The sequence below is a fragment of the Typopeltis vanoorti genome, chromosome 21 (assembly GCF_054136105.1).
Source record: "Typopeltis vanoorti isolate ZY-2024b chromosome 21, IOZ_Tvanoo_1.0, whole genome shotgun sequence".
Lineage (NCBI taxonomy): Eukaryota > Metazoa > Arthropoda > Arachnida > Uropygi > Thelyphonidae > Typopeltis > Typopeltis vanoorti.
Genome location: NC_143569.1, coordinates 97,890,642 through 97,905,366, shown reverse-complemented (window position 1 = coordinate 97,905,366; position 14,725 = coordinate 97,890,642). Strand labels below are relative to the sequence as shown.

Sequence of the window (14,725 nt, the reverse complement as noted above, 5' to 3'; positions counted from 1 at the left end):
GCACCACTCATAAAGTAGAACCTGTGCGAATCAGAATTTTGGGGATAGCCACAAACTCCAGTAAAATTAAGACACATAAGTTTTTGGTGAGATTTGGGATAGTAATTATATGAATATTGAATATTGTGCCACTCTGAGTGTTTTCTCCCAGACGATGAAGCTTCTTTAGTCTAATAATTTTGGATGGTGCAGCGTTAACAAACAAATTTTTCCAAATTAGAAACGGGGTGTCAATACCAGAATTATAACAAAGGGATTGGCTCTAGCCTGAGGCAGTGTCTTTGTTAACAGTGCGGTGCACTATCATTCAATACGTTAATAGTGGCCAGCAGACAGAGAAATAATAAGACTTGTATGAGTAAGGAATTAATGAGACTTAAGAGGGAATTAAGAGAGACAAATGAGTAAGTAAAGTAGATAGGTAAGGGCATATATATAACGTAATTTTACAAAAGGCGCAGACAGTAGGATAATTGAAGATTTAGTAAGATCTGATATAGGTAAATATAAGAAAAAAATTAAAGGTATAAAAATAATTAAATCAACATTAAAATAACACTATGCAAAATGTAGTCCTTAAATGGGTGTGTATGGGGGATGACTTGGTAATAAGTGATTGGCAAACTGAGTTGTGGCTGCTGCGATTATTCAAATACTGCACAAAGAACTAAGCGCTAAGAACTATTACAAAGTATACTAAAACATTACATTGCTAAGTACAAATTCTCCAACTGCAAATTACCCACAGACTATACATTGTATCTCACCTAGATTCCCCATAATTTAAAGTAAAAATAATAATAAAAATAATGAAAACATTTTTTTTTTTTTTTGCTGGTACTTCTTAATGTCTGACTCTGACCTCGTTCTCCAGTGGAATTCTCAAGTCTGCTGCATGAAGTCCATATGAAGTCATCCACAGGACAAAATGTAATATAGAATTGTCACACACACACACACACACACACACACACACACACACACACACACACACACACACACACACACACACACACACACACACACACACACACACACACACACACACACAAGGTGAGCAATATGACAGAAAAAGCAAAAGAAGGAAGAGCTGCAAAGGAAGAGAAAGCAGACCATGAAAGAGCAAAGAGGGAGGACAAGTATGGAGAAATCATGATAAGAAGGCTTGAGATCAGTGTAATGGAATTGTATTTCCTAGTGCAAAGATTATGGATGTTCAAAATGCTGCTAGGATAAGAGAGAGAGAGGGAAAGGGAAACAGATGATTAATTTGGTAGGTTCAAATGATCTCATAGGTGATAAGTCTGATATGTGAGAAATGAAAGAGTTGCTGATACAAGGAAATAATAAGAAGAGACAGCTGCCAAAGTATGGTAGAGATGAGATGAGAAGAAGGGCCATGATTGCAAACGAGTCAATTCACAGCCTGTACCTTTTTAGCATATGATGATATGACAGCTTTGAGGTCCATATGGGCAGGTATAGCATCATCTTATGAAACCAATAAAATGTTATTGGTTTTGATGTAATTTTTGTCTGTAAATCACATGTATTTTCCTAGCCAGATTGCCTGGTTATGGAAAAAAAAAATCTTAGTTTCTGGTTAGGAAAAACCTTGCCATCCCTATATGAGACTGGATAAGTCATCTTTGAAACACCCCAATAAAGGTTCTTTGTGTTCTAGGTGGCATTCATATCCAAGTTTTTCCACCCAAAGAGTATCATTGCTGGGCATGGAGGTTGCATATGCATAGAGTGAGTCTGATGGGTGAAAGGTCTTATATAACACTGATGATTTGATTTGAATGATTCAGAGTTAGGTATCTTGAAAGTATTCTTCAGTATCAGTGAACATTCAAAAGTGCAGTCAGGGAAAATGGAGTATTTAAATGAAGCATGCGTGAGTGGGGATGAAGGCATCCTACATGTACGTGAATGGGAGAATGATCATATCATACTGAATGTATATACTTCGGTTCTGAAACTGAGTGGGATAATGAATACAAGGTGTGAGGGAAGTGGTGGGACAAAGGCAGATACTGCAGTTTATTTATACTAATACAAGAAGAGTTCAGAAAAAGGGGGAAGAGTTCTTGGCATTGGGTTAGTCCAACTTGGCCAAAATGTTATAAGCATCAGTGAGAGTTGGTGTTGACAAATGATGACATAGTCATGGGCTTAGCAGTATAGTATTTTCAAAAAAGACAAGAGGGAACAGGAATATTGGAGGGTGAAAAGGTAAAGTAAAAAAAATGAATATGAGTATAATAGGAGGAAGGGATGCAAAGTATAGCAATATTAGGCTGTATGAGATAGAGGCCAACAAAATGAAATGTATAGTTTGTGACAGCCACAGGCCAAGGGGTTCAAGGGAAAATATGGATGGCAAGCATCGGAAAATTAATGCAAGGAGCACAGGTTGAGTAATTATTATGGGAGGGCTTCAACTATGGAGATATACACTCTAAGGGGGGGATAGTCAAAGCAGTAAAGGAAATGGAATTTATAGAGCAACTTAAGAAATAATTACTTGAGACAAAATGTAGTGGAAGGAACTTGAGATTCAAGAATGCTGGATCTGGTTATAGCAACAGAGAGCAGTAACCAAGACAGCTACATTGCCTACAAGTGGCAAGAACAGTCATGAAATTACCAAGCAGGTGATCATGACAAACTGAGAAGTGAGTTGGAACAGTCGCATAGCATATGAATTTGGAGAGGAGAAAGTGTTCACAATGTATGGAAGATGGTTATGTCATGGGTGTTTGAAAAAAGTAATATCAAAATGTATACCAGAGTCAGGAAGATAACCAGGTATGATTTAGATTAATGATCAGCAATGTTAAGCAGAAGTTGCAGAAAAAAGAAAAAGTTATGGAGGCTGACAGATAGACACCAAAGAGTAGTATATGGTGGAGAGGAATCTAGGAGAATGGGGATGACTAGTGGATTATCTCAACTAAAACAGAGTTCTGGACTAGGGCTACTACTCTTTAATTTGTATACTAATGATACAGGGAAAGAATTAAGGAGGATATTCACTTGTTTGCAGATGATGTAAAACTGGGAGGGAAATAGATGATAAAGGTGATTTGTATATCCTACAGGATGATTTTAATAAATTGGCACTGTGGGTGAAGGATAATGTTTTCACTTTGCCTTGAAAAGGTTGCATATTGTATATCATTAGGATCTTGGGATAATGGTTGACAGAGAGTTGAAGTTTAGGAGTCATATTTCAAAAGTTGGTAAAATAGCCTAAAGTAAAAAAAAAAAGCTTCACTTCACACTAATATATTTATTATTGGTATTAAGTTCTTGGGCATCTCCATGAAGTCATAGGCTAATCACAGAAGGCCTGTGCTAATTATTATCAAATACAGTATTTACAACTTCTCTAGAGACCCCTTCCAACCTTTCACCACTCTCCAAGCAGAAAATATACCACTCTTGCTAACCACACTCTTACACAATTTCCAGGTGGTGACTCCTCATTCTCTGTCTTTCTCTTTTCCTGCCATGTAGTGAAAAAAACGTTCTTTGATGTCAATGTTAGACAACCTCTTTAATATTTTGTTTTTATCATGTCTCCTCTACAGGGTGGCCCATAAGTCACAAGGGTGTTTAAATATTCCATAACTTTTTTATTTATTAATTATACTTTTTTTGGTTAAATGAAATACAGAAACTACAGATTATTTTCATTAGTTTTGAAAAACCACATCATGTAAATGCCTTCCATTTTCAGCTTCACAAAGACAGACCCTTTCTTTTTATGGCATGTTCCATGACAGCTGTTAATGTTTCTGTCTGCAGCACCCCAATTTCTGCATGAATGTTCTCCTTCAGCTGTTGGCCTGTCTGGGCCTTGTTCACATATACGAGGTGCTGTCAAAAAAGAAACCGGACTGAGCCAGATACTCGGTGACAGATTGAGTTAAAGTCCCACACTGCCAGGTGTCAGTGGCATAGACAGTGTTGAGTCTAGCTGTGTGCACCGGAACTCATGTAGTGTGTGTTATCACATGTTTGTGCCATTCTGCGATTTCGCCATGAATGCAAAATTAGAATAAAGGGTAAATGTAACATTTTGCATACAACTGGGGAAATCTGCCACAGGGACCCTTGAATTACTTCGTAAGGCATATGAAAACAAAGCTATGAGCTGAACTCAGTATTCTGAGTGGTACTCACATTTTAAGCAGAACCACCTTGGAGGATGAAGAGAAGCCAGGACGACCAGCACAACCCATGAAAATGTCAAAAAAATTCGACAGATCATCCATGCAAATCAACACATCACCATCCAGGAAGATGCTGACAAAATTGGGATTTCATATGGAGCAGCTTAAGCAATCATCATGAGAGATTTGAACATGCATTGGGTCACTGCCAAATTCATTCCCTATCTCTTGACTTCTTACCAAGAGCACAGTGTGAATGTCTGTCAAGATCCTTGTCAAAAGGCCACTGATGATGAGACTTGAGTTTATGGTTATGATTTGGAGACAGGACAGTAATCATCACAGTGGAAGAGTTCATATAACCCAAGACTGAAGAAGGCAAGGCAAGGCAAGTCAGGAGTGCGACAAAGAGCATGTAATTCATCTTTTTTCGATATTAAGGGGATTGTTTACTGAGAATTTGTCCTACCTAGTTAGATCGATGCAAAATTTTACTGCAATCTTTTAAGGTGGTAGAGAGAAGACGTTTGTCACAAAACAACAGAACTGTGGAGAAGCCGCAACTGGCTCCTTCACCATGACAATGCTCCCTCCCACAGTGCCTTAACAATGTGAGAGTTTTTGGTGGCCAGCAGCATGGCGACCATCCCACATCCTCCTTACTCACCAGATTTAGCCCCTTGTGACTTCTTATTATTTCCAAAAATGAAATTGAAGATTAAGGGGTGGGAGTTCAACACCCTTAAGGAGATTCAAGATGAATCGCAAGCAGTGCTTGATGCACTTCAGCAAAAGACTTCCAGAAAGCTTTTGGAGTATGGCGAAAGCAGTGGGATCACTGCATGAACTCAGAAGAGGACTACTTTGAGGGGAGGGGGGGGGGTGAGTTCAAATTTTTATTATTATTATTATTATTATGTGTCACTTCCAGGGAGTCCAATGACTTATCATGGGAGGACACAATACTCTACTTCGCTAAATACATCTCATTGTCTCCACTATTACTTAATTCTCCAACTATGACACTACCATCAACACCATCTATCGCCCATCCTCATCAACAATAACAGTATTTTTTTTTGCCTGTAAATTGCGTTTGTTCTGAAGGCCGATTTGTCTGTGTGCAGGATGAAAAACCCGAGTTTCTGGGAGAAAAACCTCTGCTACCATTATATGCGATCGGCTAACTCACCTTCAAATGAAAAAGCTCATATAAGAATCCCCTCGTCACGATGAGAATCGAACATCGTCTTTTCCCAATCGAAGGGTGCAATGTTCCGCTATTCTTCCAATTGCGCTATGGTGACTAATACACAATTTAAATTACGTAAGTTGTAAAGATTTTATTAGTCTAGTCATTTCTTTTTGATAGCACCTCCTACCACCTCGTTACCTTCAGGTAACCCCACAGGAAGAAATCGGCAGATCTGGAAAACATGATGGCCAATTAATTGCAGATCTCATGAAATTATTTGCTCATTACAAATGTACTTTAGGAGTTCCATTTCAAAATAAAATTGCATGATTTTTGATTTTTGTTAGGTTGTGAACTTTTCTGTGATTAATTTTCCAAATGTTCCTCAGAATAACTGAATAAAAATATGAAAAAATTAATAATCAAAAAAAAATTCACATTTTAAACCCCCTTTCTGACTTATCGGTAACCCTGTATTTTGATTGTCAACTAGCCTTTGTAATAATATTATTATTATTATTACGTGACACCTCCAGGTAGTCCAAGAACTCATCGAGGGAGGACACCTACTCTACAGCTCTGTCTCCACCACTCAATCCACCAACTACAACAAACTGCAACTACACCAACACCATCTACCACCACTAGTATTTACACAGACAATCACAAACATCCATGCTCACAGCAGGATTCGAACCTGCAGCCTTTTGGTTGGAGCGCAGATACTAACTGCTCGGCCAAGAAGGCCGGCTTGCATTCAGAAAGGAGTTGACAGTGATTCTCTACTTTGAATGCACAGACCTTTGGCCTATTTTCATAGGTGGCATTCTATAGCTTGTCACTTACCTCTAGATACAATTTTCCCACTTTCTCATTCCTAAGGAAACCAGGTGATCACATCTGCATGCAGTATTCCAGATGTGGCTTTATTTAAAGCTTTATAAAGAAAAATAAGAACAAACCTATCCCTGTAGTTTTCAACATCCAAGTGTGCAGTTTCCCCAACTTTGCAATATTATTACTTAAATATAAAGAGCCAACAGGCTTCATTTCGGCGATATAAATATTATTTAAATTAAGGGGATATTAGATCCCACATTGTTTTAAAACCGAATAAGAAACTCAAAGATTGGAATCAGAGAGTTTCATGCCGAATATAGTATAAAAAAAAACTATAAAAGTATCAGTGAATACTAGCGTGAGCTAATGCAAGTAGTCCTAGTAGTACAAACACGGGCAACTCATTGCAAAGGTGGGTAAAGTTCTGATCACTATTCTTGGTATTTCCATAATGTAAAAACACATTTCCTAGGAAATGTATGCTGTTATTACATTATGGTGGGAGGTCACTACCCAGACCAGTTTCAGCCTTTTTTTAGGCTTCATCAGTGAGTAACAGACTAAATTAATACCAAAAGGTATGGCGAAAAGAACTTATATACTCTGCTATACGAGTTGTCCAAAAGGTGCACCCATTAAGTTACTTAAATATAAAGAGCCAACACTCCGCTACTCACTGATGAAGCCTCAAAAAAGGCTGAAACCGGTCTGGGTAGTGACCTCCCACCATAATGTAATAACAGCATATATTTCCTAGGAAATGTGTTTTTACATTATGGAAAATACCAAGAATAGCGATCAGAAATTTACCCAGCTTTGCAACGAGTTGCCCGTGTTTGTACTACATTCTAGGACTACTTGCATTAGCTCACGCTAGTATTCGCCGATACTTTTATAATTTTTTTTATACTATATTCGGCATGAAACTCTCTGATTCCAATCTTTGAGTTTCTTATTCGGTTTTTAAGCAATGTGGGATTTAATATCCCCTTAATTTAAATAATTGCAATATTATTATTATTAAGATAAACCTCCAGGGAGTTAGGGTCTCATCGAGGAAGGCAACATACTACATGCATCAGCTATCATACTTCTTGAATTCATTACACTGCTTGCACATGCAACATCCAATGGTGATCCATTTCAATTGTGCACCACCCTGTGATAGAAAAATCTAGCTGTAACTCCTTCTTAGCAGCATTCATTCTCAGCTTCCAAGGATGACCTCTTATCCTTTCCCTATCATCCATAAAATGAAAAATTCTATCAACCAAAATCCTGTATGACCCTTTCAGAAGTTTGTAAGTCTCAATCATATCACCTCTCTTTCTCCTGTTAGCTAGTGTCTGCAGTCTACAAATTCTCAATCTGTCTTCATGATCACTATTCCACAATCCTGATATCATTTTAACACTCTGCTTTGCACTCTCTCTCTCTCTCTCCACTGTATCAGAATCACAACAGAAATCTGGAGACCAGACCTGCACACAATAGTCCAACTGAGGTCTTATGAAGGCCTTGTAAAGAAGGAAATTGGCATCCATATCTTTACATGTGAAAGTTTGTTTCAGCATTGCAATTATCTTTTGAGTTGTATTTGCAATCTTTGCTATATGGCCCATAAACTTCAACTTGCTACCTACTATACTAACACTCCAGGATCGATAGCCTGATCAGTTTCTTCTAGCATAATCCTGCCAATATAATATGACACTGGATATCCAATCATGCCAAAGTGCAGGACTTTGCATTTACTGACATTGAACTGCCATCCATTTTCACATTCCCACAATTCCAGCCTATTGAAATAATTTTGCAAGTACTGCATATCAGCAACATTTCTGATTACCCTACTTATCTTTGCATCATCATCAGCAAATAGCTGTATGACGCCTGTCAAATCCTTCCCGATATCAATATATAGATTGAATAACAGTGAACCAAGCACCGATCCTTGTGGTACACCACTAGTTACCTCAAATCTTGCAGACTCACATCTTCCATATATCACTTTTTGATATCTGTCAGTCATCCATCCTCTTATCGATGCTAATATTTTATAATTAGGCCAAACCATATTCTCCAAATTATGCAACCGTTTACCATGCTGTATTCTGTGTCAAAAGCCTTAGCAAAATCCAAACGTATCATGGTGTATCCATTTTCCTTGTCTAGTTCAATGGTAACATAATTATGGAATGTGTGCAAGTTGCTAAAACATGACCTTTCCCCTTAATAAACCCATGCTGTTCATTCAAAGTAGAGAATCACTGTCAACCTATTTCTGAATGCAAGCCCTAACCAATTTTTTCAAAATTTTCACCTAACTATTAGTCAATAGTTAGATACACTGGTCTTCGCACCACTCTTGTGCAATAGGATTACCATACATTCTTTCCATTCCTGTGGAATCTTCCCTGTTCTTAGACCAAATTATATAGCCTGGTCAAAGAAATAGCCAGTTCAGCTGAACACTCTTTTAGCACCCATGCTGATATCGCATCAGTCTATATTGCTGAGAATTGTTATTCAGTTTAGGCAAAAGCTTTAATACCTCCTCTTCATACACCTAAGTTTCTTCATTCAGTGAAGAAGTAGCAATGAACTCAATGTTGCACATACCAGGTTGACAGCTTTCAGTAAAATGGGCACTCATTAGTCGAACAACCTCTTCTGCATCTGTCATCCTCAAACCATCTATATTCAGAAGAGTTATTATATAATTAATTATATTATTAATATGTCCTCTAAACTTCAACTTCCTGTCCACAATCACTTCTAAATGGCTATTCTCATTAAATTCCTATATCCTGTTCATCAATGTATTATTTATTCAACAGTAATGCACTTTCAGTTGCACCTGTTAATACAAGAGCAGGAGCTGCCCAGCATTCCTTTACTGTGCAACTGCAAACATACCTAATTTGTTTCTCCTCTTCCTCTTTTATTCTGGCCTCTGGAACAGCCTTGCTTATGAAGTATTCCCAAACAATTACAACTCTTTAAAAAAAAATCAATCAACTTCTATCACAGTCCTCATCTGCACCTCACACATGGCACTGATGTTATTATAGTCTCTTGACCTATCGCATATGAAATCAATATAAAAATAAAAAAAAGCAATAATTAACTGGCAGCCATTATCTTTTATAATAATAGACTGAGTATATGGAGGAGCGATGCCAGTGATGTAAAGCTAAGAAGAGTGATAGTTAATCTTTACTACCACTCTTCTTAGTTTTGCATCATTAGCAAACAAATCAATAGTTCCCCTTAAATATTGCTGTTTGTCCCCCCCCCCCCCCATTATGACAAACTCAAGAGAATATTATGGTCAATCCCATGGTATTCTATACTGAATAGGAAGGTGTTGTGTCGGAAATAACTGGCCCACTCTAAGTCAGCCATTGGTTCAGACACAACATGAAAGAATAGAATCTTAACATAAAGACATGCTTAAACTCTCAAGAGCAGACGTAGAGAGGCAATAACTAACTTGTAAATGTAAAGTGTATTAATTTAATTGATAATGTTCTTGTAATATAATTCAAACATTGTTTTAGAATAATACCCAATACTGGGAAAATTCATGTTAACCAATCAGCAGAAGGCCTGATCATTACGCAATAGTCCATGACACAGCAGAAAATCCGAAAGGTCATCCGGTAACCCCTGAAGTAACAGTTCCGTCGAGAAAGCTGCCGAGTAAAGAACATGACCTTATCTGACGAATCAAAGACAGCTAAGTGAGTGATGTAGACAGAGAGAGAGAGGGCGTGTCGCTAAGATATAAGGAGCGGTGCGCACTTCAAGCGTTCTCTTGTTTCCTGCATTTTGCCTGGTACCAGTCAGAAGGCTGTGGAGGCTGAGGAAGCTTGTCGCCGGTGTCCAGCAACCCTCCATGTTGCAGTGGGTCCCGATGCATACAGGTCGTCCAACTGAACAACAAGGAACCAGCAGACAGGGCCATTGGTGAGTTACTGCCAATGTGACGATTTCGAAGGACTCAACACTTCGAAAGGAATGAGTAAAGAAAGACAGCGGAACGACAAAGAAGTCTTGCCATATCCGAGGAAGGATCAGACATAAAACAAAGGGATTACCACGCTAAGGAGATTAACCGGTAAGGCAAATATTTCTTACCCTATATGCATAAGAAGTGCTGTAAAACCAGAGTGAACAAAGAGAAAGGGGAAGCCCTTAAGCATAGCCCTGCTTGACCCGAATAGAAGATCCGTTTTGGACTGAACGTCTTGATAGGACCTTCCTGATTGTAATTTGTGAATTTGTGTTTGAGTGAACTTTCATGGAACAGTTAAGAGATGAATTATTTTAAGAGGCACAATAAATGAAAGCACTGCTCTGTATATTAAGCCTGTGATTTGCATGAGATTTATAGCAAGGAGTTTCCCTTTTACAAAAGTTGAAATTGTTAAGATTGATTGAACATATCATGCATAATTTGTTTAACCTAGCATTGCCAAAACTTACACAACAACTGGAGTATCATTTAATCGTAACACAAACTACAGAAATAACACTGGTTAACTAATGCTCCTGAATTATGATTACATGAACCTGTATTTTAAGAAGTATGTGAGAGGGATTGAACGAGCCCATTGCATTTGTGCATGAACTTATTTCTTGTATATTATTTTTATTGCTTGATTTCCTGTATATGAATATTAGTTGTATTAAAATGCATTATTTTAGATCAAAGTTTGTATGTTCTGTTAACTGAGACTGACCTACCACTTATTAAAAGTTCGAACCTGTGTAAGTGGGGGGGAGACATTTGAGTAAGAAAGGGGGGAGCCGCGACTGCATACCACGTGTTTCCATGCTAAGTAATATTATAAAGGTAGTTATTAAAGTAAGCCTAAGTATCAGGAACTAGTCGCCGGCTGGTGCAGTAGATTTAAGATAAATAGATTTGTTGGAAGCTAACTCCTGGTGCAAGTAAGTTAAGTTGTAAAACAGCTGTAAAAGATGATAAAAGGCCATTAAAGAGACGTAACGAGACATAACAAAAGATTCTAATGCTAAATAGGAGAGGAAGTAATAGGAATCCTACATTTTCAAAATGTGAAACAAATATTTGGAAATTCTCATGGAAAGGCTTAGGCACTGGTTATACATTCTTACTAAATAGCTTAAGGAAATTACAATGTACAATAGAATATACATTAAAATTAATTTTAATACACTTCCAATATTTCAACAATGTCACGTTGCCATTATTACAGGAACTTAAATACAAGACACGTGCATGCAAGCAAATGTGTAAATGTTCAACAGTAAATGAGGAACAAAGCAGGAAGCTATTCTTTCTCCTAAAAGTCCTGATGGTGTCCCCTAGCGGGCAATGTTGGTATTCTTGGCCGATTGGGCTGAAGGTCTTCTGATGTAGGTTTCCCAAATTTGGGGCAGTCTCATGCCACCAAATTTGTTGAGGTTTGAATTGTTTCTTAGGGCTGAGGCTGATTCCATGAATAGTCTTTCGTATTTGAATTTACTATGGTGTATTATCATGGCTTTCTTCCACTGTATTCTATGGCGGGTATCCAGCGCATGGTCTGCAAGACCAGAGCAGCTGTATTGATGAAAACAGATGTAGTCCTTCTGTTCTGAAATTCAGATAATATCAGAATTTCAGAACACAAGGACTACATCTGTTTTCATCAATACAGCAACTCTGGTCTGCAGACCATGCTGGATATCTGCCATAGAATACAGTGGAAGAAAGTCACGATAATACACTGTAGTAAATTCAAATAAGAAAGGCTATTCATGGAATCAGCGTCAGCCCTAAGAAACAATTCAAACCTCAACAAATTTGGGAAACTTACATCAGAAGACCTTCAGCCCAATCAGCCAAGAATACCAACATTGCCCACTAGGGGGCACCATCAGGACTTTAGGAGAAATAATAGCTTCCTGCTTCTTCCTCATTTACTGTTTGTTGTGCCTGCATGCAGGTGTCTTGTATTTAAGTTCCTGTGATAATGGCAACGTGACGTTGCCGAAATATTGGAAGTGTATTAAAATTTATTTTAATGTATATTCTATTGTATGTTGTAATTTCCTTAAGCTATTTAGTAAGAAAATATTTGGAAAGTTGATCAAATTTTATTTATATGTTATGATTTCTTTTCAACATAGTATGACCAATAAGTATATATTATTCTAATACTTAATGTACAAAATACAGAATGAATGCATATTTTTATAGAAAAAAGAGCATACTAAATAGTGACTTGAAATATTTTACTGCACTTCTCTATTTACAAATTATTTTTTACCTCGTTAACAGCTCTCCACCAAAGCAAATTATGAATTTCAAAGGAAAATTCTTCAATTTCATCAAAGTCTTCATGTTCTGAATATAGTTGGGAAACCTGTTTTATGTATTTTGTAGGGTGAGTCCAGAAATTAGTCAAATGCTCTGGCACATCAAAATAATGAATAGCCCAACCTATAATTTAAAAAAAATTACATATATCAAATGAGTTGAAAGCACTAACATTATACAGCCGCAAATTGACATGCTCAATATATTTCAATAGTGCTACAACTAGACTTCATGATTCTTCTTTATAAATCTAACAATGACTTTGTTATGTGATGTGATATAGCAATAATGTGATGGTTATAGCATTTTTTGGTAGTCATTGTTAGATTTATAAAATGTTAGCAAACATTTTATAAATCTAACAATGACTACCAAAAAATGCTATAACCATCACATTATTTTCCAGTATGTCATCCTTCATTAACCACATGTTTCTAACACCAATGATGTATGGACTGACTAACTGTATCAAGACCATAAACTCCACATCCTTATTCCTAATACTCCATGCATTGTGTATAAGCAGAGTTTCCACCTTCCCTGGTCCCCCTTTCCTTCCAACAATTCCTTATTCCCAGTGCTTTTTTTGTGGAAAAAAAGGTGCCAGTACTCACCATGAAGATGTTATTACAGCAACTTCCACACTTTTAACATATCTTCCGATATACTCTCGTTGGCTCGCTTTGTGTGCTGCACTCTACTTATGATCGTAAATTTTTTTCTTAATGACATTAACATTAACTGTTCTTTGTGAGATTCTCCAAAATGACTGATTTTACCATTTGCCCAGTCCACTGAAATTTTTATTCCCATATGTTTTTCGACAGCAAGACTTCCGACATCACGGCACACTTTACAGCCCAACATTTTATTCTTGACATACAGCCAGTCGTTTCTCTCGCAGAAGTCATTTTTCTGCAAAAGTGTCCAACATTCGGGCCAATCATTATCCGAATCTGCTTCCTTATGACCACGTGGATCTTCGGTCTTGGTTTCGTGATACTCTTCACCAAGTGTATTTTCGGTGGTAGTTTTCTGTTTTACAAGATCACGAGTAGATTCAATAATTTCTGCTTCTTCAGCCTTCCTTTTTTTACTCATTGGCATAAAGTAACTACTTATTTTACTCATGTTGAACAATGATTGCACTAATTTAACTTATATTAATTCAAAACTCTCACATGAACACCTGCCTGTTGTAGAGTGAATATAAAACTCAAACTGATATTGGAAGCAATCGGAAGTGAACACAACTTCCTGTTTCCAGTTGCGTACCAACCTATGAAACAGGAAAGCAGGATACCAACTTATGAGTAATCAAAACTGAAAATTCAATTCGTGAACACAGTGCCATCTACCGGAATATTTATAATACATTTTGCTGTCAATAAATCGCAAATCTTTAAAAACTTAAATAAAAAGATGAAATAAAAATAAAAAACTTAAAAAAAAAAAAAAAAAACTTAAATAAATAAATGCCAGTACTTCGTGCCGTTGCGCACTGCCAGAAAAAAAGCCCTGCTTATTCCTAATAATGAGTATTATTTTTAAGGCCTCTATAGAGTTACATGACTTATCACAGACCACAATATCTATCATATCTTGCATTGAGTATTCACTACCCACTCCAGCAACAGATTCATTCATTTTTGCACCATTCATCATGCAAAAATCTGCTTCTTTATTCACATGATCATTATAAACGTTCCAAGAATGGACAAAGGAAGACAAGAGAGGGATGCAGAGGTGGCCTCAATGGGACCAACTGAGTCAAATTACTTGAATGATGGAGTAAGGAATTGTAAGAAGGAAAGGGAGATTGGGGGGAGGGGGGGGCTGTGCTTATACACCAATGCATGGAATATTAGGAATAAGGGTGCAGAGTTTGACCATAAACTTTTGATACATTTAGTCAGTCCATGCATCATTGGTGTTAGAAATACATGTTAATGGAGGATGACATACTCACTGGAAAAGAATGTGATGGTTAGAGCATTTTTCAAAAAGACATAAAAAGATAAAAGAAGAAGTGGGATATTACTGATGATTTCAGAACAGTTATGTTCTCTCAATGTGGAACTCGAAGAAAGTCACTTGCAATAATGCTATTGGCTTTGAGGCCATCTGGTGTGAGGTTGAGGTTAGCACAAATTT

The 14,725-nt window shown here is 37.3% G+C and overlaps 1 protein-coding gene across 1 annotated transcript in view; it reads right to left on the bottom strand.

Annotated features, from left to right (window-relative positions):
* The window catches only part of LOC150095133 (uncharacterized), a 489,238-nt gene that overhangs the window by 128,034 nt on the left and 346,479 nt on the right, over positions 1-14,725 (bottom strand). Inside the window, exon 14 of the mRNA XM_090410959.1 lies at positions 12,522-12,694. Within this exon, the coding sequence (XP_090267085.1) occupies positions 12,522-12,694 (173 nt within the window). The remainder of the gene's footprint in view (positions 1-12,521; positions 12,695-14,725) is intronic.